This window comes from Rosa rugosa, chromosome 5, assembly GCF_958449725.1.
Source record: "Rosa rugosa chromosome 5, drRosRugo1.1, whole genome shotgun sequence".
NCBI lineage: Eukaryota > Viridiplantae > Streptophyta > Magnoliopsida > Rosales > Rosaceae > Rosa > Rosa rugosa.
The window spans coordinates 11,183,822-11,208,766 of NC_084824.1; the positions used below are offsets into that span (position 1 = coordinate 11,183,822).

The 24,945-nt window shown below is 36.8% G+C and overlaps 1 protein-coding gene and 1 long non-coding RNA gene across 2 annotated transcripts; both read right to left on the bottom strand.

Annotated features, from left to right (window-relative positions):
- Nucleotides 1-1,425: 1,425 nt before the first annotated feature.
- On the bottom strand, nucleotides 1,426-3,058 carry LOC133713040 (uncharacterized). Its single transcript, XR_009847727.1, has 4 exons — nucleotides 2,101-3,058; nucleotides 1,787-1,874; nucleotides 1,583-1,710; nucleotides 1,426-1,485 (listed from the first exon to the last, which is right to left on the bottom strand). It is a non-coding gene; the product is annotated as an uncharacterized LOC133713040 (long non-coding RNA).
- A 3,924-nt stretch (nucleotides 3,059-6,982) lies between these two features.
- Nucleotides 6,983-8,984, bottom strand: LOC133709695 (probable WRKY transcription factor 75). The gene is made up of 2 exons (XM_062135514.1): nucleotides 8,505-8,984; nucleotides 6,983-7,314 (listed from the first exon to the last, which is right to left on the bottom strand). The coding sequence occupies exons 1-2, from the start codon at nucleotides 8,903-8,905 to the stop codon at nucleotides 7,137-7,139; spliced, it is 579 nt and encodes a 192-aa protein (XP_061991498.1). The 5' UTR covers nucleotides 8,906-8,984; the 3' UTR covers nucleotides 6,983-7,136.
- Between the last annotated feature and the right edge of the window lie 15,961 nt (nucleotides 8,985-24,945).

The window sequence follows — 24,945 nt, forward strand, 5'->3', positions numbered from 1 at the left end:
GTTACCTATGGGGACAAATATGTATCCCCATTGAGCTATAGAGACATATATCACGTGTGTGCCTATTGCTTGTGTTCCTATTGCTAAATGGCACACATATCTCAAGCTCAAGTGTCCCCAAATAAAAGAGTAGGTCTCATGAGTCTCTCTACACTACAAATCTGGATTCTGTATCTACAGTTGTATAAATACAGTAAAAATATACTCACTCTTGGGGACACTTACATCTGTGCCAATGATTTTTTTTTTTTTCCGGTTCCATGACCATAATAGATTCAAATCAATCCTGGGCAATTGCAACAGTAAAGTACTCCAATATGCATTAGAAACCATATCAAAGAATAAAAACACTAATCACAATCCCATTAATGAATAAGTATTTTAATGTTACAATAGAATAAGTTACTATATCCAACTACGAAACTTCAATTCAGTGGATCATTAATACATGAACAAGCTAAGTACTTCAGCAGCACTTGGTCCAACAGTCCGACCCGCTCCAATATGAAATCTCAAGCCTTTATACTCATACTTCTTGAATAGAGATTGTTGCAGACCAGCAAACTGCACAAGTATGCAAATTATATGTTCAAAGCAGCACTTAATAAGATGAAGCACATACTACTACTATTAACCTGACGACCATACTAGCTACTACACAATTCAGTTAAGGCATGTTTGGAATCGTGGCTGCATCCTGAATGAAGCTAATTTGTACATGAATGTTTGATGATTATATAACTCGTCTTTCACCAGACACAAGTGTACAAGCTGTGCAACTTCTGAACAGGTCTAGCATAAATCATAGCATTGAACTAAACTAGCAGGACAAGAGTATGAAGCTTTTCAAGATCACAGATTAATATATTAAGAAGCATCAATTTTTATGCATGTTCCCATTAGCCATCTTAGTAACATGTGAAACCTCAAAATATATATATATATATATATATATATATATATATAAATCCTATCCAAAGCGGAGCTCCGCTTGAAAATTAACGTGTGAAGTTCGAGTTTTGGGTCATTTTTCAATCGCATATCCACATCTCGACCGTTCAGTTTTTAGGTACTAGTATATAGATCGTCTCTGCAAATTTTCAGCCAAAATGATGATCGTTAAGGCATTGATAATTGCCTTAAAGCTAGTACGGTTCAGGTTGACAGATTCAGTCCGTCCATTGGTTTAAGCGAGTTAGATACCTTAACGATTATCAATTTGGCTGAAAATTTGCAGAGATGATCTATACACTAGTACCTAAAAACTGAACGGTCAATATGTGGATATGCGACCAAAAAGTGGCCAAAAACTCGAACTTCACACGTTAATTTCAAAGCGGAGCTCCGCTCTGGATTGAATATATATATATATATATATATAGATAATTTCTATATCAGAGTTCTCAATAGTGAAATGAAACTTACTTTTGAGAAAAATGACCCACAAAGTTCAGAGGCTCGGTACCATCAAGTTGCAACATAATCCTTCACATATACAAAAAAGCTTAGTCTGCAGCCGTTTATAGGCAAATGAAAAACTTCTGACAATAGACATTCTCAGATTTGTTTGGTGGCAACTTACAGTCCAAAAAATAGCAGATGGGGCATCATTGAAAGATACTCGAGCAAGCCCAATGTCTCATATCTTTAATTTGCAGTCAGCATTAGTAAGGATATTTTTTGGCTTTAAATCTTGATGAAATACATTTGCTGCAAGAAATGCAAAGCAAAATGAATTAAATCACTGAAACTGCAGACAGTACTATAATTAGTCCAAAATACCAACCTGTATGAATATACTTTAAACCACGAACAAGCTGGTACAGGAAAAACTGATAATGCTCAGGGGTAAGACCAGCATTTGCCTTGATAACCTGGTGAAGGTACGATTCCATCAACTCAAACACAACAGAAGCCTAAGAAATCAACTAAACCTACCATCAATATTCAACCAAACAAACAATAAGCTATTGAAAACAAACAAAGAACCAAAATCAGATCAAGACCCAGATTCTGAAATGCAAAGAAGAATGAGAAAGGCACCTTCTTAACAGAAGGAAGCAAGGACTACATCCATATGAAGATAAGCATGAAACAAACCTTAGCCCTCAGAATACGACCAAGACGCTGTGCTTCTTGACGTCTTGAATCAGCATGTGATTATATCAGGATGCATGTCCCATTTACCATTAGGAGAGTATGCATGTTCTTTCCTCTTGAATGCGCCATTCCAGTCATTTATAATTGCATTGTCAGTCCTATCATTTTTCAACAGAAGATAACTATGAAATCAATAGAAGTTACTAATCGATAATGGTGTATTTTATCCAGTTTGATTCAGGCAGCAAAAGTAAGCTGAGACTAAGAGTACAAAGCTGAAAAACCAATCAACAGCTAAGACTAAGATTAGAAAGCTAGAAAACCAATTAAAAGCTACCTTCCAGGTAGAAACCTTGTTATTTCTACCCACTTGTTACCATACTATTCGACCTGGTAAAAACTTTGCAATGATAGACCATCTTCTACACCATACTTTTCAACTAGCTTGATTAGACAATCATTTCACTTGCATTAAATTCCTGAACCAAATACACAATGAATAAAAATGACACAACAAAGTCACAGATCATTATTTGAAAGAGCAAGCTCTAGCATGATTACTTTAGACTAAAGCCATTTTAATAACAGATAACTCCAAGAGAAAATTCAAACAATTCGAATATTTCCAAGAAGAAAGATTTAACATTCAGGCCTTAAACTTAGACGCATACCAGACTGGTCACAAACTTTTCAAAATTGTTAGCAATTCATGTTTTTAGATCTTGCAATCACAACCCTTATATTCTGCAGTCTTGCCTACCCCAGTCTAATAATCTCTTACTAAATTTCTCTTGCCTAAAAATAAACCAAACTAGCAACTAGCATATATAAAAAGAAAAACATACCATCGGCCCTAGTGTCTAACAAGAAATGGAAGATTGAAAACATAAACAGCTAGGGTTCGAAGTAAAATTGAAGCTCCGAGAGGGGAAGAGAAATAGGCGTATCGATTGGAATCAGAAATGAGCGGACAGCGCCGAGCTTGGAGACTGCTTCGCGGCGAATAAGGCTGATGAAAGCATGGTCGAGCTGAGACGGGGACTAGGCGGTTTTTTTTTTAAATAATTTTTATTTTATTTTTATACCGTATAATTATATAAATATAAATATAAAATATATTATAATGTTTAAAAATAGTGAAAAATACTTAAAATATGAATAAAATGTTCGACAACAATGAAATAGTGAGTTCTTAGAAATAAGAAAAATTGTAAATTTAATTCTTGCAAGTCTATTTCTCAAATTCTTCTTCTCCATATATATATATATATATATGCAATCACGTTTACCAAAACATATGCTCTATATAATTCCATAACAGAGCATAATTAATTTGAGCATACAAGTATACAACCTGTCAATTGATTATATTCCCATTCACAAAGGCCAAAAAGAGTTCAAATAATCAAGTCCCATCCAAAACTGCCGAATTTCATTATTTCAAAGGAGATACATAACCAAAAGTTCATTATAATAGTATAATTAATCTGAGCATACAAGATTACAACCTGTCAATTGATTATACTCCCATTCACAAAGGCCAAAACAGCCGAACAGCTCCAAGAATTAGAAACACAAGTCAAAACAGCCGAACAGCTCCAAGAATCAGAAACACCAAAGCCCAGCAGCTTAACAAGAGATTCAGAGACTCACTGAGCTTGAAAAACCCAGAAATTGAACCAAGTCTTCTGCTTTGTTGCTTGATAGCTTGAAGAGGAGTCAGAGAGCAAACCAAGAGTGAAGAGTTGGCGCCTTTGACTGGAAAGTGAAAACCCAGAAAGAGTGTGTGAGATTGTGAGAATCATGATTCATGAAAGCCAGAAATTCGATTGAATGTTCTAAAACCCAGAATTTCGACTTACCAGCAAGGCAGCAAATCAGCAATGTCACCGTTGTCACCGGCGACTCGAAGTCGGAGAAAGGCTGATAATAGATGGCCCGTGCGGCTGTGCTGGGGGGAGAGGGAGAGGGAGAGAGAGAGAGAGAGAGAGAGAGAGAGAGGAGAAACGGCCTTCATCACACCTAGTACCCTATCTTCGATTTGGGTAAATTGGGATTAAGTATGAAGAGTTAAAAAAAAAAAAAAAGAGGACTGAAACGCCTAGTCGCCGACCCTCCCAGGACCGTCTAGGCCGCCTAGGCGGCCGACTTTCTGCCTAGCGCCTAGCTTGCTCTACTAGACCAAAATCGGAACGGGGTTGTGGCCCCTAGGCCGATTTTTAGAACCTTGTTTCTAACTAAAGGCACACATTTCTTCTTCTGTGCCTATTGATCACTTAGAGGCACACATCCTTCATCTGTCCCTATTATATGTGTCCCCTTAGGCTCTTTTTCTAGTAGTGCTAGCTGATTGAGTTCGGGGGGATCAAACTCGAGATGTTTGATGTGTTTGGTCCCTTGAATGTGCATTAATGGACGTATCACTCAACTTTGCATTTAGGGCTGTCAATTCCGACACGACCCGATAACACGACTCGAAACCCGCACCAAATAAAGCGGGTTGAACTCGCACGATTAAAAAGTGGGTCGGCCGTGGGTCAACCCGTCATGACCCATTTAATAAATGGGTCGGCCACGGGTCAACCCGCCAACACGAAGTGAACCCGTATAACCCGATTATGCTATACTTCTTCTTGAAATTTTAGACGTTAGGAGTATCTGATCATAGAATTAGACAATTTGAAATATTTTGCTTTATAATTATTGGATTTAATTATTTATGAATAATATATAATTATTTATATTATTCGTCTTATGGAGTTTTTAGTGAATTTAATCAATTTATGCATTTTTTTAGTTAAATGGGTCGCATTGTTAACCTTTAAATGAGTCATTTTGTCTAACACGACACGACCTATTTATTAAATGGGTTAAGCGGGTTGGAAACGGGTAACCCGTTTAATAAATAGGTTGGGTTTGAGTTTATATTTTTGACACGATTATTAAATGGGTTGGGTTTGGGTTTGTATCTTGCGTCACGACAAATACATTGACCCGACATGACCCATTGACAACCCTATTTGCATTTCATATATACCTGTTTAAATCACAACAGGAGTGACAAATAAAATTAAGAGACAATTGTATTTTGGGGAAAAAAAAATAAGTTGGTGGTGTAAGAGGAAAAAAAGTCTCTAGAATTAGGGCAAATGGTCAAAATTGGTCAAAATCATCATACTTACCCCAGCAACAGATTTGTATTCCCACTTTACCCATTTTAAAATAAAATGACAATTTTTCCCTTCGTATAATTAAGAAATTGCATCCATGCCACTCTTTCCTCTCTCTCTCCACGCCGCCGGCCTACTCTCTCTGCATCGTCAAACCTATCCGCCACGATTCGAGTCACCTCTTGAAAGGAAAGTGCACGCAATTCGAAAGCGCAATCCAACCATCACCTCATAGAAGAAATCAATCGCCGGATTGGACCGTGACGACGATGAATCATCCCAAAACACCTCACAAGCATATTGAACGAAGGAAACAGTGGATCTCGATACCTACCTACGGTATCTGCCTCATTCCCGTCACTACCATGGTAGTCGTCGGCCTGACGCTGTGAGATCGGACCAACAAGGGTCAGAAGACGGCGTTTGACGGTGCTCTCTCTCTCTGAGTTCGACACTCTTCCTCTGCCAATGACGCCATTTTTGCCCCAAAACAACAACTCAGGGTCTTTCTCCGGTCCCGGGTCTTTCTTTGTTTTTGCCCCAAAACAGCAATCGGCGAAGAAAAATGAAGAGGTGGGTGCCCAAATCAATTTTTTATTTTTTTTGGTAAAATGGGGGCAAAAGGAAAGAAAAAAGGAAAAAATAGTTTTATTGAGAGCAATAAAGGTCTACTAGAGGGCAATAGAAGTCTGTTAAAGGTCTATTGGGGGGCAATAAATGTTTTGAATTAATGTAATCTCCTTGTCTTTTTCCTTAATCAAAGTTTTGTTTGTCTAATTTTAGATAGATTAGTTCTCATTCCGGCTACCGAAATGTCTACTAGGGAGTAATAAAGGTCTATTAGGGGGTAATAAAGGTTTATTTGGGGGGGGGGGGGGAGGGAGGGGGCAATAAACCTCTACGGCCTCATATGAGATCTCCGACTACCTCTTTGAGGACTTCCGGTGAGGTTTCATAAACTTTTATTGCCCCCAATAAAGGTCTATTGGGGGGCAATAAACCTTTCTGACGACCTATGAGATCTCTAACGACCTCCGACGAGGTTTTCAGAGAAGTCTGGTGGGTGGCGGCCGATGACCAGATTCCGGCGGCTGACGACCGGATTCCTGTGACAGGTTTCCGATGAAGTCTCTTATGGCTTCTCTCTCTTTCTCTCTATGTAACAAAGAGGTGAGGGCAAAATAGTCTAAAAAAAAAACTTAATTGTGTATTAGGGAATACCTTATTAGAGTCTTTATGGGTAAGTGGGAAAAAAAAATAAGTTGGTGGTGTAAGGGGAAAAAAAAGTCCCTAGAATTAGGGTAAATGGTCAAAAACCCTTGTATTTTTATTGAACTAGCTAATTACCAAGTTTTAACCCTAGCTAATTAACCTGGCTAATTACCCATTTTTAACCCTCTTTCACATTCGAATGCTTGCATAGGTTGCATAGGTATTAGTTTATGCTTGTGTGGATCGACCTGTAAAATCTCGTGTCAATGCGAGAGTTTGTACAAACCGGCCTAAAATCAACGGAGAGAAGTGTGGGGTTAATTTGAATTGAGAACCGATCAGAGACATGCCCAAAATTAGATCTCTGCTTTGAAATAGATCGTTTCAGTTGATCTAGACCTACATGAAAACCTTATTATAAGTACTGTAGCAAAAGCAGCCATATCCATTATTACTTATCTGCTAAATAGAGAGAGAGAGAGAGAGAGAGAGAGTTTAACTCAAGAAACCAATACAACTGATTAATAAATAGAATCTGTAAGGGACGTACATTTTATTTTTGGTTCAAAACTAGCTCGCTAGCTATTACACAGTCATTTACAAAGCACAGCAGGCATGTAATTGTCACTGCATAGTACTGCTATTATATATGAATCAGAAAGAAGTGTAGATTTGCATCTGGGTCAAAATATGCTCAAAGTTATCGGTAGACTTCTCAATGGGATGAGAGTGCATGCCTTCATATGTAGTCACCACAACTCCTTCATCCTTGGTTAGTCTCTGAACCTGCTTTTTCACATTGCAGCCCTGATGCGTGCACCGATAGTAGCTTCTACAGCCATTAAACAATAAACATGTTAGAAACTAGTAATTAACCAGTTATCTCAATGCATACAGATTAATTAACTTATATGCGTGTTTGAATATTACTGGCGCATGCATTATATATAAAGCTGGGACTTCTAGAAGGAGGGGTTAAAAATTCAGTAATCTACTAATTAATTTCCTATACTATATATATAATATAATATATATGTAAGGATAGATCGATCTGTTTGTTGCCCTCTTATTATCTTAACATCTCAATTAATTAAGAAGATTATACATTGACTAATTATTATTAGCAGCAGTCATCAGAATGCAGCACGCCAAGAAGGCAGCAGGCAAGCTAGCCATGCTTGACTCCGGGGACAAGCTCCATTTGCTAATCCATGTGCATGAGAATGGCTAGCTCTATATATATATGTGTGTGTGTGTGTGTGTGTGTGTGCCACACTGTTGTGTTCCAAATAAGCACTAACTATCTTCATTTCTTACTGCAGAACTGCAGAAGTATGCAAATCGATCTAGCAATTAAAGCCACATATGATAATATGAGATATAAATACACAAACTGCTAGCTTGCTTTTAACTGTGAATTAATGTTGTACCTATATAGTTTCCCACTTTCCCCCAATATAGCTAGGCTTTGTATGTTAATTTCTTATACATTTCTTCATTTTGATTATGTCTCCGAAACTGGCCACTTAGTATGTAGAAGAAGTAACGTACATGAGGTTTTCATACATCGATTGCAATCGAATCCCTGGAGCTACGCATTGGATACCAATTATAGCTACGACATCATGCATGATCATCGTAATCGATCGAATACTAGAGTTTGTGTAATCATTATTCATTACTTGATCTCTAATGAGTAAGGTAGTTTCTATACGTACAGAGATAAAAAATAATGGGTATAGAATTATTAAGGACTAATCCGTAGCATGTGGCATGATTAAACTGATTTGGATGACCACAGTACTTGGTGATTTAGTTGAAATCCATGTATTAATTTTAGTCACCGTGTAATTAATCAGATAAAGAGATGTAATCGAATTTGATCAACATGTTATCTTCCTGTAGATTAAGTTAATATATAGAGTAAATTGATGTAGAAGTCCCAATTAGTTCGAACCTCCCCTCTTCTTCCATGAGAGAGAGAGAGAGAGAGAGTTAATATATATATGATGATGAACTGACCTTGGGAATTTGTTGTTCTTGACTGCTTTTTGGCCATACTTTCTCCACCTGTATCCATCGTCAAGTATATCGACTTGGCTCCTGGTCTGAAACGCATATCTCGGCTTCCTGATCTTCTTCTCTCCCTTCTTCATCCCTGCCCTTACTGCTGTATTACTTTCACCCTCCCCAAAGCTTTTCATGCTCTGGGAAATACTACTCATGCTGTTGATACTGTTCGAAACCTCCATCTCTGACATCAGCCCCAAGAACCCATTTGACTTATTGTTGCTAGCTTGGTACTGATCGTTACTATAAGCATGATGAGGATGACTGTTCACCATGTTCAATGACATAGAGGAAGCAGCAGCAGGTGGTGTCGTTGATGAAGAAGAGTAAAATGTTGGGTAGGTTTCCATCATAAAACAGAGAGGTAGAGAAAGAGAGAGGAGTCCAATAGCTATAAGAAAAGTTGGGAAGATTGATTCAAGATGGTAGTGTGTGGTTTATATATAAAGCTAAAGTTATTTGTGGGCTAATCTAATCTATATTAGAATCAATTAATTAAATAAAGGCAGTGAGAGGCGGCTGGGTGGCGCCTAATAGCCTGTAGCTCTTTTTTGTCCCATGGTTGGTGTCGTAAACGGCACGTAAACGGAGAGTGATTGATATTAGTAAAGGATAAATTATAATGGTCATTCCACAAAGATAATTGATTATCGATCAATTAGTCTTATGAGCTTGGATGCTTCATGATTAACTTGGAAATTATGTAAGGTGATTACGAATAGTTTAATATAGTCACTGGGTTGATCTTGACCAAAGTTAACCTAAGATTTCTTGCGGGTATACTTTTCTTTGAATATTGGAAGCATATAAGTTTCTTTAAGTTGAGGAAGGAGACTGATATTTGTAGAGCTTGCTCACGTGTATAATGTATGTGGACTATATCCAAAGGTTTTTGGCATGGTATAATAATATATGCAGGCAATGCAGCCAGCCCCACGAGGTTGGGATTTGGGACTCTGTATATAAAGTAGTCCTATATATATGTCTGTCTGGTAGCGGCAGCGCAGTTTCTCCAGTCAGAACATGTGCTCTCAGATTATTCTCTAGGGTTAATGTTCTCAATGAGTAGCATGATAAACTTATGGCATGGAAGAATTACGTGTGTGTGTGTATTAATTCAATCAATACATTGAAGATGATCCTACGGTCATTTACGGATTTAGAAAATTTTCTTCTCTATTAGGTCATTTAGGTGAGAATAAGAATTTTTTCTTGTGATAATGAATATATTCTCGCGTAACATGCGCTAGTGCCCTATTCGTATTCCTTGCATACTCAACCTTAATTAAGTATTTCCTATGCTTATGTACGTGTTTTTGCATAATAATTTTAAGCTATTTTATTACTCATCATAAATTCAATTGGAGATAATTGCTTACGTTCACGCGTTAGATGATTCTGAGTATTATTCAATTAAGTTTGGCGCAATTTCAATTGTAATTGGAAGATAGATATATAAGATAGATTATTATATATCAATCTGATGTCGCGTGATCGATATCGATCATCATGATCTTCCGAGAAGTATGTTAGGGTAAATCGGGAGTTGAAACTAATGACCAGTATACTAATGTTATTGGTTCAAGTTAACTCTTATTTCCATATCTCTGAATTCTCTGTATTTTGAAGTAACAGTAGTACGTCATCCGGTTATATATTCAATGGATGTGGAAAAGTGTGAAACAACAACTAGTCTTTGTCCACACTGGTTGACTAAATGCGGCAGACACTAAATACATGACGATCGATGACAATGAATGAATGAAAGAACAGCTCATTAGCAGCAGAGAAAACATATTCGTACAAATATTCATTTTTCATCAGATTGATCAATTGACTGTTGACGATTATATAAGACCGGACTTTCAATCACAGATATGTACATGGTTTTACTGGGTTCTAATTTCGATCACCTATTTCCCTTGTTCGTGTGTGCGTGAGAGAGAGAGAGAGAGGAATCTTAAATGGGCACGTGGGTTTGAATAGAGACTCCGAAAGGAACGAAAGGAAGGTCTCAAGGAAAGCAGTAATAGCGAGCTAATGATCATGGCGGCCGGACTAGATGTCTGTTTTTAAGGTTTGGTTATTTATTATCTGCACAGGCTCGATCTGCTGGTCCATGAAAGTAATATATGAGCGGATCCAATATTTTGACCTTTCAACTGTTTTGCGGGTCTGAGTTTCCGACTGACTGCTCAGTAGTCCCAGACCCTCTTGCACCTTAATTTCATGTCCACTTCTCAAAAAAAAAAAAAAAAAAAATTCATGTCCATGTCGGTTATAGCAACTTTCTCGACCTAGATGACTAGATGAGAGAGACTTGCGTGGGGCAGCCGCACCACGTGGATATAGGATAGACCAATTAACCCCCAACAGAGGGGGTCTTTTGGGCATTACACTTTTAAAAAGTAGGGGCAGTTTCGGAACAAGGAAAACAATTTTCTGATATCTAATTGGCTTGCCCTTTATCCACGTGGTGGGGAAACCCCTACCTAAAAATTTTTCAAGCTAGCTAGAATGCTAGATGGGTTTGAGCTACTTAATTAGCCATCGATATCACCTTTTCAATTTTCACCCGCAAATTAGTATAGATGGATATCCAATCTATAAGCTAGACCAGGACAAGTAACAACTAGCTCTATTGGTACCATTTAATCAATCAAATATAAAATCTTGTTATACTCAAATATGTATAGTTCATCTCAGATACTAATTATAAGGGACAGGTTATGGTACTGTGATGTTTATCATACACTCATTTTACATTTATTTAAACAAAAATTACAATTGATATGAATCAAAATTACAACATTGAGAACAAAGTTATCATATTCACTTACACTATTTACATATAATTAAACCAAAATTACAACATTGACAGCAAATTTGTTAAAAAACTTGTAATAAGTTCGTAGGTGGTGTAATTACCATTAATAAAGCTAAGATTACACAAAATATGACTCATGTTACTACTCTGACAACAAATTTGTTGTCACATTTGTAAATGTCATTTGTAAATGTGTGTATGACATATGGGTATGTATTATAGAATTTCCCCTCATTATAAGTTACAACTATCGGTTCTTTAAAATATATTTCTGAAAAGGTTATATGAATTGCAAAGAATCGAGTAAGTTTAAAATTGCTTAGCCGAAGATGATTATTGGTTGTAGTTATATAGATTTTTTATTGAAATACTTGTACATCCAATTACTTTGGATTGATGATAAATGGATGTTTAAACTATTTTGAGTTTGTAAAAATGATATTCAAGTGACAAACTGTAATGAATAGTAAATATTATGTTATAATGTAATTTATGATCAAGTTCAAATTAAAGGAATTGTTATTTTTTGTAACCCGCAAAAGAAGTGGTTGGAATTTAAACTTCTTTTAACTTATATATACTTCTGTTTATATATTTAGAAAACCCTCTGCTAGGGTTTGAGAGAACGTCGTCCTTGGACATGCGTTTCTGCAACTTCCTCCATCTCCGATGGAGCAAATTTCCGGCACTTCCCCCGGTGTCGCAGCCATCGAGTACGGTCCAGGCCGTCTCTCCCTTTTATCTGTTATTCTCCAAGAAGTTGAGGTCCTCGATCCGATTTGAAGCGACTTCGTTCATTCTTCCTCAGATTGGTTTGATCTGGGCCTTGAGGTCGCCTTCGGTTCGTCGTCCATTTGGATTGGGGACTGTTGGTGACTGGAAAATCTGGGATCCAGGGCGTTTGTGCCTGGAGAGACGGTCATCCTCCGGGTCGGGTCAGATTCTTTTTATGGCTGATCGGCGTCCAATGGCGGTGATCGTGGTGGGTGTCAGGCTTAGGAGCCGGTGTTCGTTCCATCCTTCTGGGGCGCTGAAGAGGCGATGGGAGAGGTGCAGCGATCGGGTCTTGGGTGGCATCTGTACTGCGGCCAGTGGCATGGGTGGCGGCGGTTGTTGTCTGGTTGATAGGGCCGAGAGGTTCCTTCTCCGACGAAGGGCGGTGGAGCGGCGATCAAACCCGAGATCAGAGATGGTTTGGGTGCAAAGGGTACTGTTGGGTGCCAAAAGGTGGGCTTAGGCCCTTGCTTTGTTGGACTGCTCACGTAGGGTATTGGGTTGGGCCCACCTAATTAGGGTTTTGCAAATGGTGTATGACCCCGAAGGTGTTAGGGTTCGCATTTGGGATCCGGAAGACTTTTTCTGAGCCCTAACTTTTTCTATATGTTCGAATTGCTTCTTTGGTTACTTAGGTAGAAGATTGCTCTCTATTCAGCGCACTTCTTTGCGTGGAGTAGGCAAGATCGGTCACACTACCGCCGGTTACCTTGATAGAAGGTTACCCTTTGTTCGGCGTATATCTTTGCGTGGAAGTATGGTCGACCATACTATTGGTACCGTTTTACATAGCCCGGATTCTGTCCGGTGCCTCACCAAATGCTTAATTGCATCCCTTCGTATCCTTGCTAGGTTTTATTTCCGATGCTTTGTTGCATCTAGTATTTCTCTTATTATTTTCTATTTTGATGTCGGTTCGACATCTATAAGTTGTAAATTTTCTTATGATTATTATTAATAAAATGGTTGACTATTATTCTCAAAAAAAAAAAAACTTATACTTTTTATAGTGTTTGTAAGCGTTGATTTTATTTTATTTTTTGGGAGGGGGGTTTTCATTCTTGTCCCCCATACATGTATGATTGATTTCTTATTGATTGGAATAAATTTTCTGTCACACAAAAGAAAAATAATAACTAAATAAAAAAGTAATCAAATTCTCATGTCTTTCCCGCTAGAATAATAATATTTGGTCGTGTATATGAGGCGCTATTAATGTTGGGGAGAATTTCACAAATGATCATTCAACTATGACTCATTCGACACTTTAGTTACTCAATTTTCAAATATATCAATTTGATCACTCAACTATTATTTTGTCAATCACTTTAGTCACCAAATTGACATTTTGTCTCACTTTAATCTCTTCTTCTAATCATTCCAATTCGTACTTCTCAATTTTTTATAATTGATCAGATGCAAATATCCTTCATATTGTGGCAAATAATTTTTTTTTAATAAAAAAAATTAACGGAGTGACTAAAGTGAATAACAGAGTTAAAGTTGAGTGACCAAAGTGATATATTTAAAAAGTGAGTAACCAAAGTGTCGAACATGTAAAAGTTGAGTGACCATTTGTGATATTCTCTCTTAATGTTGGGATCACTGAGTCTAATTAGCCGGTATGTACATCCCACTAGTAAACTGTAAACCTGTCCACATATACATGTCGACGATATACCTAACTAGCATGCTAGGCAGAGATTATTAGGTCTGCTACACGCCCACACCAGTACTTAAACATTTTGCATCTAACTTAAATGAACGAACCCGATCAATATACCTATCTAGAATTTGGTGCATATAACGATTGAGCACACATCCAATCCATTATTTCTAACTGATTGATATGGAACTTTGACACTAATTAATTACTATGAATATAATGGTATACGTTGACGTGTAGGTAGGAAGGGAGCCACCAACTAGGGCTAAGTGTGTGTTTTTGCTTAGGTTAGGTTTAGGGTTAGGCACTAGTACTCCTAGCTTCTCCCCCTCCTCCCACAACAAAATTAGATGGGGAAATAACCATACTTACAATCTTAAGGACAATTCTTAGGTTCACTTTTGGGGTGAATGACCATATTTATCTCTATTGCGATTAATGCATTTTAACTTTATAATTTTATAATCCAACCATTCATGTTGCATAACATCATACAAAGATTAGCTCTGTAAAAAATCAATCAAATTGAAGACCTTTTAGTCATTCATTTCTATGAAAGACATAGACGGTTCATCATAATAGTAGTAAGTATTGTTAGAACTATCCATTTGTTTGATTCAATTAGATAATTAAATGAATTATGTTTTGGTTGATTTTTTACAGAGATAATCTCTAAATGCTTATTTAAGATATGAACAGTTTGATGATAAATTTATTAAGTAGAAGTATGTTAATTGGCAATAAAGGTGAATATGCTCATTCACCTAAAGAGTGAACCTAAAAATTGTCCTAACCGTAACTATCTTCATAAGTAAGTTCCGAGGAAATTAGTTCAAAGAAAACTACGTGCTCTACTAAATGGAAAAGGGGCTATTTTCAACCTGAAGTGATTAATAAAGGATTAAAAGAATTCACACGAAACAGACGTTGGAATTTATGTTGCAAGCTTGGAGAATAAATATTAACTGGCATTATAGTCTCCCTTTGTGTATTGTTCTCTCTTGCATATGTGTATAAATCAATAAATCGAGTAGTCTCCGTTGAATTGACGATTTCCAAAATTCTAGATAAGTAACCTTTCCACAGTTGTACTAGATGTTGATCGATGCATTCAAATTAAGGACAAAATAAGACTCAAACGTTCTCATGCATTTTTTCTTTGCACTGCTATACTTTATGAATTATGATAGTTTCTCAATCAAATTGAAGGATGCATGGGCGACAAATCGTTAGCACGCGAGTTTTAATTTGAGAACATGTGCACTGCTTTGGTTAATGACTTAATGTATTGTTTATCCTAATTAACACACACACACATGTTATACGGTATACATAGACATATTATACTATACTATATATTAAAGCTGAGTTCACTGTTACACTGTTCATAAGAGGTAGAAAAGTCTATTTTACCCTTACTGTCCGACTAGATCGAATAACAAGCTGGTGGAAAAGTCATTTTTGTCCTTGGTTTTCTCAGTCTTCGATTGGGATCGTTGTCGTTCAGTGACTCGTATCAAGATGAAAAAAAAGCAAAACGAGAGTAAAAAAGGAAAAGAAGAATCAGAATAGACCGGAATCGAAGAGAGGTTGTTTCAATTCGGGTGAGAGAAGCACAAGTGCAAGAACTCTCTCTCTCTCGGGCAAGTTCTTCTTATGTTTCTGTTTCAATTCGGGAGAAAAAAGTGTTGCTATATAGTATATACTGCATAATTTCATTCCATGACACTCAGTTTCAGAAACACAGTATAAATTAATTTAAAGAATTACATGTACGGTGTTGAGCTATACTGCTTTTCAGTTAAATGCAAAACAAACACAATTCTGCTCCTATCAAATTAAGACATACTACTCATTTCTTCATGCTATTCATATATATGCATGATATTAGCTCAATATTTAGGTAAAGATAAGATGCTTCCTATTGTCTCTAGATCTTTTGAAGTTGCTGGTGCTTTTGAGAACTTTGTACAGAGTGATTATGGGGAAGTTGATTGTATCCATCCACTCGATCTGTGAACCAGCTCTACTTTACAGTCCTACATATGGTTGATCTTTTATTCTATATCTGGAACATATCAAGTAAAATAAAACACTTCCTAATTACAATTGTTCTAGGGGACTGAAAAATGCTCTATAATAAAAGACTAATTTTTAAATTTGTATTCCAAGCCTTACACTGGTGATATCAAGTTCAGTGACCGTCAAAAGAAACTGGCCTAAACAATATTGACAATATACAAACATCTTCTCCACCTCAAGCAACACTTTTTTTTCATTTCATTCATAATAATGAACCCCGCAGCAATGCGTGGGCAATCTTGCTAGTGTATGTATAATATTATAGTTTCATATTAACAAGTTCGTTTTGTTTCCTACAACCTCTTGAAACTACACCGAACATACTTTCAAATGTTTCAATTTCACCACATGTCCTGTTATATTTTTTTTATTATAATCAAATTAAGTCATATCTAATTCACGGTGAGACGACATTAATTATCGACATGTCAATGTGACACACCAACTAAGATTACTTATCAATCGTAAGTCGTGCACCAATATGAATGGGTTGGTTTTACATTCTAGAAAGCATAAAAGTATATTTTGTTGAGTTAGGTGGAAAGTAAGGGTAAATATGTTTAACCTTGGCACTCGCGTCAAGATTTCATACTTGACATTTTACATTATCAGTGAAAGTCATAAAGTTTAGGAAAGTAAAATTGATACGATCATAGTAGTTTTAACAAAAAATTTAGGAAAGTAAACAAAACAAAACAAAACATATTATATGACCAAATTTCTTTTTGTGCTTTGAAGACAACTCTCCCAATATTATACGTAATTATTTTTATATATACTTTTTGGTCCATTACTAATTAAATTTGGTTTTATGTTTATATCTAGGGTACATGGTCTTCTTTTTCCTATAAAAAAGATTTCGTTAAGCTGTGCCGGGAAAACTTAAGATCATGCAAGGAAGTCCCAGAGAAGTATAGTCGCGTTCTTCTAAAGGATTTTTCTATTGTTGGAATTTAAGATGGGGTGAATGCATGCAGAAATATCAGCGACATGATCAATCAATATATCTAGCTAGCTAGCTAGCACTCAAAACCATTGCCAAGCTTTTCTTTACGTGTAGTTACAATTATAGTTAACTGATCGATCGGGCTTCTGGAATTGGACTAGCTAGCTAGTAGTTTGTACTATTCTCACGTAATGATCCAGAATTGTATATAATCTCCACTAGTGTCACATTCATGGAATGAAAGTTACAAAACATAATATACACACACACACACGCGCATTTGATCATGTAGCTAGTCAACAAAATTATAACATGCACACGTTCTAATTGAGTAATTGCATCGGCAAAGAGCATACGTCATGGCCTACGCAAGCATCTGTCTCCATTTTTCAAGCCATCGAAGAATTCAAAAAAAAGAAGAATTCAAACTTCTTAAAAGTCAAAACAACGCTGTCGGATGCTTAGGTCATCCAAATTGATCGATGACCTTCTTTCTACTATGCAAGGGGCTGGCTGCTTAGCTTATCAGTTAGAGCAAGTTCACCCGTTAGGTCACCAGGGCAGGAAACTATTCACTGCCACTGGATCTTTGCTTCCACCCGTTGGGTCAGGGTCACCAGTCAGTTACTGTTCATCGAATATTTTATTAATTTTTTTTTAGAAAATGAGAAATGTATGATGTAAATAAATAGTATTGATAAACAATTTGAAAATGCAACCAAAGAAAATTTTATTGGAATCAATGTAAATAAATGTATTGCCTCGTACGCTCATATTGGAATCAAAAAATTTTGGAATATCAAAGCTATGAGGAGAAGGAACAAAAAAATTTTGAGGAAGAAAGATGATTTTTTTGGTGTGAGAAGTAAAATAGGAGGTGAGGTATTTATAGAAAATTTTGGTTATATTTTTTTTGTTACCGTTGTAAATGTAACCGTTAATATATATATATTTTTTTTAAATCACCGTAGCAAATGATGTAAATATCTCCTTAATTATATATCATAGGATCCCTCATATAATTAGAACCAACGGTCCAGATCTGTGGACCATTGCAGTTAAATTGCAAAGCACCCAACTGCTAATTGCCACGTCACATCTCCACTTGCCACTAGCCGACAGCTTCTGGGCTTCCACGCGCGAGCCTCCTATCCGCTACACGACAAGAAACTGCGGCTCACCTCCATTGCCAGGCGCGTCTATCCTCAGTCACCACGGTGGAGGCCTGGGTCATCAACTCAGTCACCATGCTGCCCGAGCTCTTGACTTGGGTCATCCACTGCTCTCTTGCCCCAGCCCCGGTGGAAGGAACAACAGTGGAATTTTGGTGACTTGGGTCACCGTTTGAGGTGGTGCCCGGGCACCAGGGCCTCCGCTGAACTTGAGCCGGCCACCAAACTTCTACTGTGCATAAGCTCTGCTGCTACTTCACGATTAATTAATTCTTACTTGTATCTTAACTTATACTGTTATCCAGGAGCGCGCGCCCATAATAATAATAATATAGTTGAATAACCCTAGGATATTCTGTATGCATGCATGTATAGTGAGAATTTGTTAATTTATATTTGAATTATAAACCTTTCTTCTGCTGGTGGTGATCGACCATTATCAAAATATATATAGGGATTGGCTGATGCCTGCTGCTGGTGTTACACATGCTCTTAATTTGCACGATTACTTCATCACAACGAAAAGTCGCTGGAAGATGTTTTAGAAGGTTAGAGAATTATCCAAACCTGACCGAATAATTGGCAGTCAAGAGTTGAAAATATGGTGGCCCTTTTGATTCATCCTCTCTCCATCCGTAAGATTAGTTTCCACTCATTTTTAGTTTGAGGGAATAATTGTTGCTGTTTTCATTACATTATAATTCGTCATTAACTGGAGAAGCTTCCGATCGAAATCTGAATAAACGTAGGTCGATGACTATTCCGGTCAATCATTCTATCAATTTAAACGTGTTGGCAATCAATTAAGCAGCTACGAGTTGATTAGTTTAATTGCAACAACTCGATCACTCGTTTTGAAGTTAAATTCAAGACTTCTCACTTATAGAAAAGAAACTTGTGATATCCGACGAAATGGTGATGTACACAACCCTAAACATGAAATGCTATTTTTATTTTTATTTTCTAATAATTGCATGGGTCTTAATTATTTGTTCATTAACTTATAATCACACGGCGATAGAGTATCATTTAAAGTTTGAATAAGTTTGTTTGGATGTATTTTGAACCTCCCACTTATAAATATAATATGTATTCCACTAGATCAAATAGATGTAAAAATTTAGAAACATTGTATCGTAACTTTAGATTTCTTTAGGCTGCATACTGTGCTACAGTGGTCATTGTGTTGTGGTGAAATTGCCCTGGCATATTGATTCCTTGACAAACACCGACATTGTAATGCTTAGTTCCAACATTATACTCCTATATAGAACTTGCAAGCTTGAACTCACTTTGTATGATAGTGGAATTCACACTAACTGTTTTCTCACTCAGTGTTTCATTTCTAATAACTGAAGTTTAATTTATCTCTGGTAATAAAAATATTGTCATTTACTCATTTTATAATAATTTCAACTAAAAAAATAAAAGAATGAGTGTGGATTATAAAATGAGAAGTGTGAATTTCACTCCTCTATATATAAAATATACAACCACAGGGAGCACATATGGGGGAGAAGAACCCAACTAGACTAGCTAATGACGTATATATTGAAAAAGGTGGTTAGATGATCGATCAATCGGGTAAAGCTATGGTATGTTAACATTTCTCATACATCAACTATTTTTACCCCTCTAAGGACTCATGTTATCACTTTGAGGACTAATATTACTATTTTCAAGACTCATATGGTAAACTAAGAAAATTTACCACTTTAAGGACTAATATTACTATTTTGAGGACTCATGTTACTATTTTGAGGACTAATATTACTATTTTGAGGACTCATTTTACCACTTTTAAGGCAATTGTATGCATGTCATACGTTAACACATTGTAGAATTTTCCCGATCAATAAAGAAAGTAGTAAGTGAAAAAGAATTACAAATCAAAAGGTAAATTAACTATAACAAAATTAGAGCCCAAGAATGGTTTAGAAGATATGTTACATATAGACCTATTCAAATACTTAATACATCTGTTGGTTTATATAATAATGGCGATGTAGTGCAATTTTTTTTTATCCTCGCTTTAGATCTCCCTTCAATCCAAGGTTAGTAATTCAACGTTTTTCTAAAGATTGGCTTAAAGCTAATAAATTCTCCAATACTCATTCTTTACGAGATCATTTTCTCTTAAAATGGTCTCCTCCTCCTTGTGATGTTCTAAAGTTAAATATCGATGGGTCAAGATTGTATTCAAATATTTCCATATAGCAATTGGGGGGATTTGAAATAGTGTTGGAGATTGGGTCTGTGGTTTTTCTGCCAATCTTGATGTAGGAGAAATATTTATGGCTGAACCGTGGTTATTTTGAATTGGTTTGAAAATGGCTTTAGGACGAAATACTACTATAGTATGGTTGAGTTTGATTAATCTCTTGTGGTTAATCTGGTTAAAGGGGAGTGACATGATATCCATCCCCTCCATGACCTCATTACAGTTTACAAAGCTTTTTAGTAATTGTACGCTAATGCATATTTACCGAGAATGTAACATGTTTGCATGTGGTTTCGCACAGTTTGGGATTACATTCAATTTGGGACGACACTTTGTTGAGGAACCGCCTGATTGTTTCAATAGAAGACCCTAAGAAGATAAAGACTTGTACTTAATTAGTTTTTCAGACTTTTAATCCTCCATGTAAAAAAAAAAAAAACAAAACAAAATTAAAACACGTATTTTACAATTTAGTATAAATTTATTTATGGACTAAATACTGTTTAGTCATTGAGCTTTTGACCATAAAACACTTCAGTCCCTGACCTTCTAATTTCACACGTTTAGTCCCTGTACTTTAAAATTTCAGACCAATAGGTCATTGCCGTCTAAAAGTCGCGGCGAAATGTCTATTATGCCCTCAGTTCTTTTTTTTTAAAATAAATTTATTCCTTTCTCTTTTTTTTATTTCTTTATTTTTTCTTTATTTTATATATATTTTTTTCAAACAGAAAGAAAGAAAGGAAAAAAAAACATAAAAAAATAAACAGAAAGAAAAAAAGGGAAAAAAAATTCCTTTTCCAAAAAATAATAATAATTAATTAATTAAAAAAAAAAAGAATTGAGGACATAATAGACATTTTACCGCGACTTTTAGACAGCAAGGACCTATTGGTCTGAAATTTTGAAGTACAGGGACTAAACGTGTGAAATTAGAAGGTCAGAGACTGAAGTGTTTTATGGTCAAAAGCTCAAGGACTAAACAGTATTTAGTCCTTTATTTATTTATTTGAGAATGAAAGACTTTATTCCTTTTTTTTTTTTTTATCTTCTTAAATGAAAGAAATACAATCCTGGGTTTGATTAATTGTACTCCCAGCAACCTCCCTAGATGAAGTAGAAGTACTCAAATCCCTATTAAAACTACCGGCTAAAGGCTTATCACTGTCAATAATTGACATGAGCCAATGAGGCCCATCCTCTAACTAAACAAAACGCCCCCGATTCCTGGCTACAAAGCTTGCTACTGCATGGGCAGCCTTATTTCCTTCCCTTCGAACATGATTGATAGCAGTGACATTAAGCAAGGCCATAAGTCGTTGAATGTCCTCAATAATTCCACCTTCCGCAGCTAAACATCTTTCCATTGAATTAATCAATTGGATTACCTCGAGACAATCCGATTCGACCACTACATCCCGTAACCTTCTTTCCACAACAACCTCCAATCTCAATTTAATTGCCAGTAATTTAGTCACCAATGGAGTACATTAGTGCTGGTAATTCTCCCCTGCAGCTGCAATCAACACCCCAACCTCATTCCTAATAACCACCCCACTACCAAAGAATCTTTCCCCTACTAACCACTACACCATCACAATTGACCTTCAAGAAACCACGAACAGGAGGAGTCCACTTTCTACACAACCCCACATTCAAATTGACCCCATCAACCTGCTCCACCCCACCACCACGACCTGAGGCTTCCTTGACCCGCTTCAAAAATTCCACTCCATTCTCAAATATAATCTCAGTCGGCACTTCAGATCCCTTATGATAACAGTTATTCCTTTCATACCAATTCAACCACAAGAGTACTGCCAAGAGTTGAACCTCCTCCTCACTCAAACAAGTAAGGGCATGATGAAAAAACTGAATAAAAGAAGGGAACTGACCAGATGACAACTTTGAGTAAAAACTCGCCCTTTCGAACACAGCAACACAACTCGTACAACCCCATGTTGCGTGTACAGGCGACTCCCGACTCAGTTGGCACCTGAAGTAGATAGCCGAAGGAGTGATCCGTTTCCAATATAACACTTCTAAGCAAGGAATAAAACCCCTTGCACACCTCCACAGAAAGTGGAGAATTTTGGATGGCAACTTCAGCTTCCATAGATGTTTCCATAAGTTTCTAGGAGCTTGAATAGTCTTAACTGCCTCATCTCTAATTTCTTGACATGCCAACCACTACCCACTCTTTACAATGTACCTCCCATTCTTGCAAAAATTCCAGAGCAACTGATCAGGTCTGCGTGAATTACCAATAGGAATACTACAAATAGCCTCCCGCTCATCAGCCATAAACCATTGATCAAGAGAATCAACATCCCATCCACCATTATCTGTAAGCAGGTCTGAGACACGCAAGAACATAGGTGCCCCAGGACGCAAGATAGGTCGAAAACTAGGTAGCCTTGGAACCCAAGGATCAACAAACGCTCGTACCTTCTGGCCATTCCCAATCCTCCATCTAACACCTTTAGGCCCCGTTTGGATGGCAGGAAATCATGGTATGGAATGGGAATTAATTTCATTTTCCATTTAGATGTGTTGTTTGGTTGTAAATAGAGATTGGAAAGGAAATAAAAAATGAGATTTGACTGGAAATTGACTCCCTCATAAAGCCTGAATTGAATTACCTAGTTAGGGGTGGTATTCTAATTCCATTTCTCCCTGTCAAAGGCAAAATTACATAAATTGCCCCTCTAAAAAAATTAAATCCCCCCGCCATTATTCTTTTCGGGATCATAGTTCCCACTATTGGATCAACATATAAGATATCGCATAACCCTTCTTCTTCCTACAACTGCCGTCGTCTTCTTTAAGCAATTTGTCGAAGTCTTCTACTAACAAAGGTAATCTTCTACAGAATTATTTTTGTTATTTTTTATTTTTTAATATATTCTCTTCGAATTCCTTTCTTCTGCTCCTGAAGGAAAAAGATGATACATCAAGAATATGATTATCTTCTTCTTCAGATCTGAGCAAACAAGATACAAGTTTTTCATTTATGATTATCTATTGTTTTATGTATGTTTCGATCAATTTTGTGGGATTGTTATTGGATTACGAATGATAGAATACTTGTTTCAGTGAATATGAGTTCTTATTGGTTGTTGTGTCTGGTGAAAAGTGAGTTCAAAGGTTGATCTTCTCTCTATTTTATCTGTTCATCTGGAATAATTGTACCTATTTTTTTTGTTCTTTATCATTTGAGTTTGACGTTCATTTGATTACAAGATTAGAAACACTATTATGTTTATATAACATGAATCATCTACAATTGGGTCAAGTCCCTATATACAATATGATAGACGTAAGCAATTTCTGTGGTTTTTTTGTTTTGATGTTATATTTGTACTTTAAATTAGTAAAAGGGTGTTATTAGAAATTACAATTTTCTATTTCATTCTTATGACTTACCAAACACTACGATAGGAATGGAAAAATTAATTCCAGAATTTAATTTCCAATATGTTCCAAATACCCACATGGAAATTCCAAAACCTATTCCATTCCATATCAGTTTGGAAAGGAAAATAAATCCTTTTCCTGTTTCGACATTCCGGCCAACCAAACGGGGTCTTACGGAGTAGCTCCCTTCCCCACAAAAAAGACCTCCATAAATACGAGGGACTCTGATAGGAGCATAAAATGCGATAAATATAAAGTGCAATCATTTACACTTTTCTTAGCTATTTCCTTTAAAAAGTCAGTTTTAACTCTATTTTCTTTTTAGGTAGTTCGTGAAGCAGTTCAAGAGAAATAAGAGCTTAAAGAGAGCAACGAAGCCATGGATCATGAAGTACTGATGCAAAGGACCAAGTTGAATCACCCTTTTGGCCGGAAAATACAAGGGAAGTCCACAGAAATCAGTGTTCAAAACAGTTGCTGCAAAGCAGGAAACTGCAGTTTCAGAATCAGCTTTCTGGGAACGATTTTGAGGAGAGATTCTTGCATTCTTCCAACTGCATCTATGAATAAAGGGCCAGCGATCCTTGAAGACATGATGTTATACTTCAACTAGAGCTAAAGAACTGGTCAGAATCGTCAACGAGGCAGCAGGAAATCAAAGTCAAAGCAGGCTTCCCGATAAGGCAGAAACTGTCAGCTTTTCACGAAGCTTTTTGGGAGATATTTTCCGGCGATTTAATTGGAGTTTTTCCAGAAAGTTGTTGATCACTCTAGAAGATATGATGTCATAGAACACATGGGAGTCAAGAACCATCCAGAAACCTGTCAAGGCGAAGTCGTTCCTTGTCCAAGAAGGAAGCTTCAGAGTCAGAAATTGAATCCTAGTCAAAACAGGCCAGGTTGGTAGAAATCTTCTATGGACGGATTTCTTGGGCATTTTTGGAAGGTTATTGCTGCTGCAAATATGAAGGAGAGTCATAGAATGATTCCACAGGATTTTGGGAAGATTACTAAGGCTTGAAAATCATATAATTGTGCACTAATTAGAGTAATCCTCAAGCAACTAGGGGAGGCTTTCGAAGCAGAATTGGAAAAGGAAACTTGGGGGTGCTCCACATATATATAGAGCAGCAGAACACGTTGCAAACAACCACCCTACAGCGCCATCTTCTGCTCCTAAACCCTAGCACACAAAATCTTGAAATTCCCAAGTCTTCAAGAAGAAAAACCGTGCACACCATCATCCATCTTCATCAAGCCTTGCCGTGTACCATCTTGAGGGGAGTTC

What these genes read in the sequence shown, in the direction of transcription:
- LOC133709695 (XM_062135514.1), bottom strand. Translation starts at nt 8,905, where the DNA reads ATGATGGAAACCTACCCAACATTTTACTCTTCTTCATCAACGACACCA. An exon ending in AAGAACAACAAATTCCCAAG is followed by an intron (nt 7,315 to 8,504) that starts GTCAGTTCATCA and finishes TAATGGCTGTAG; the next exon opens with AAGCTACTATCGGTGCACGC.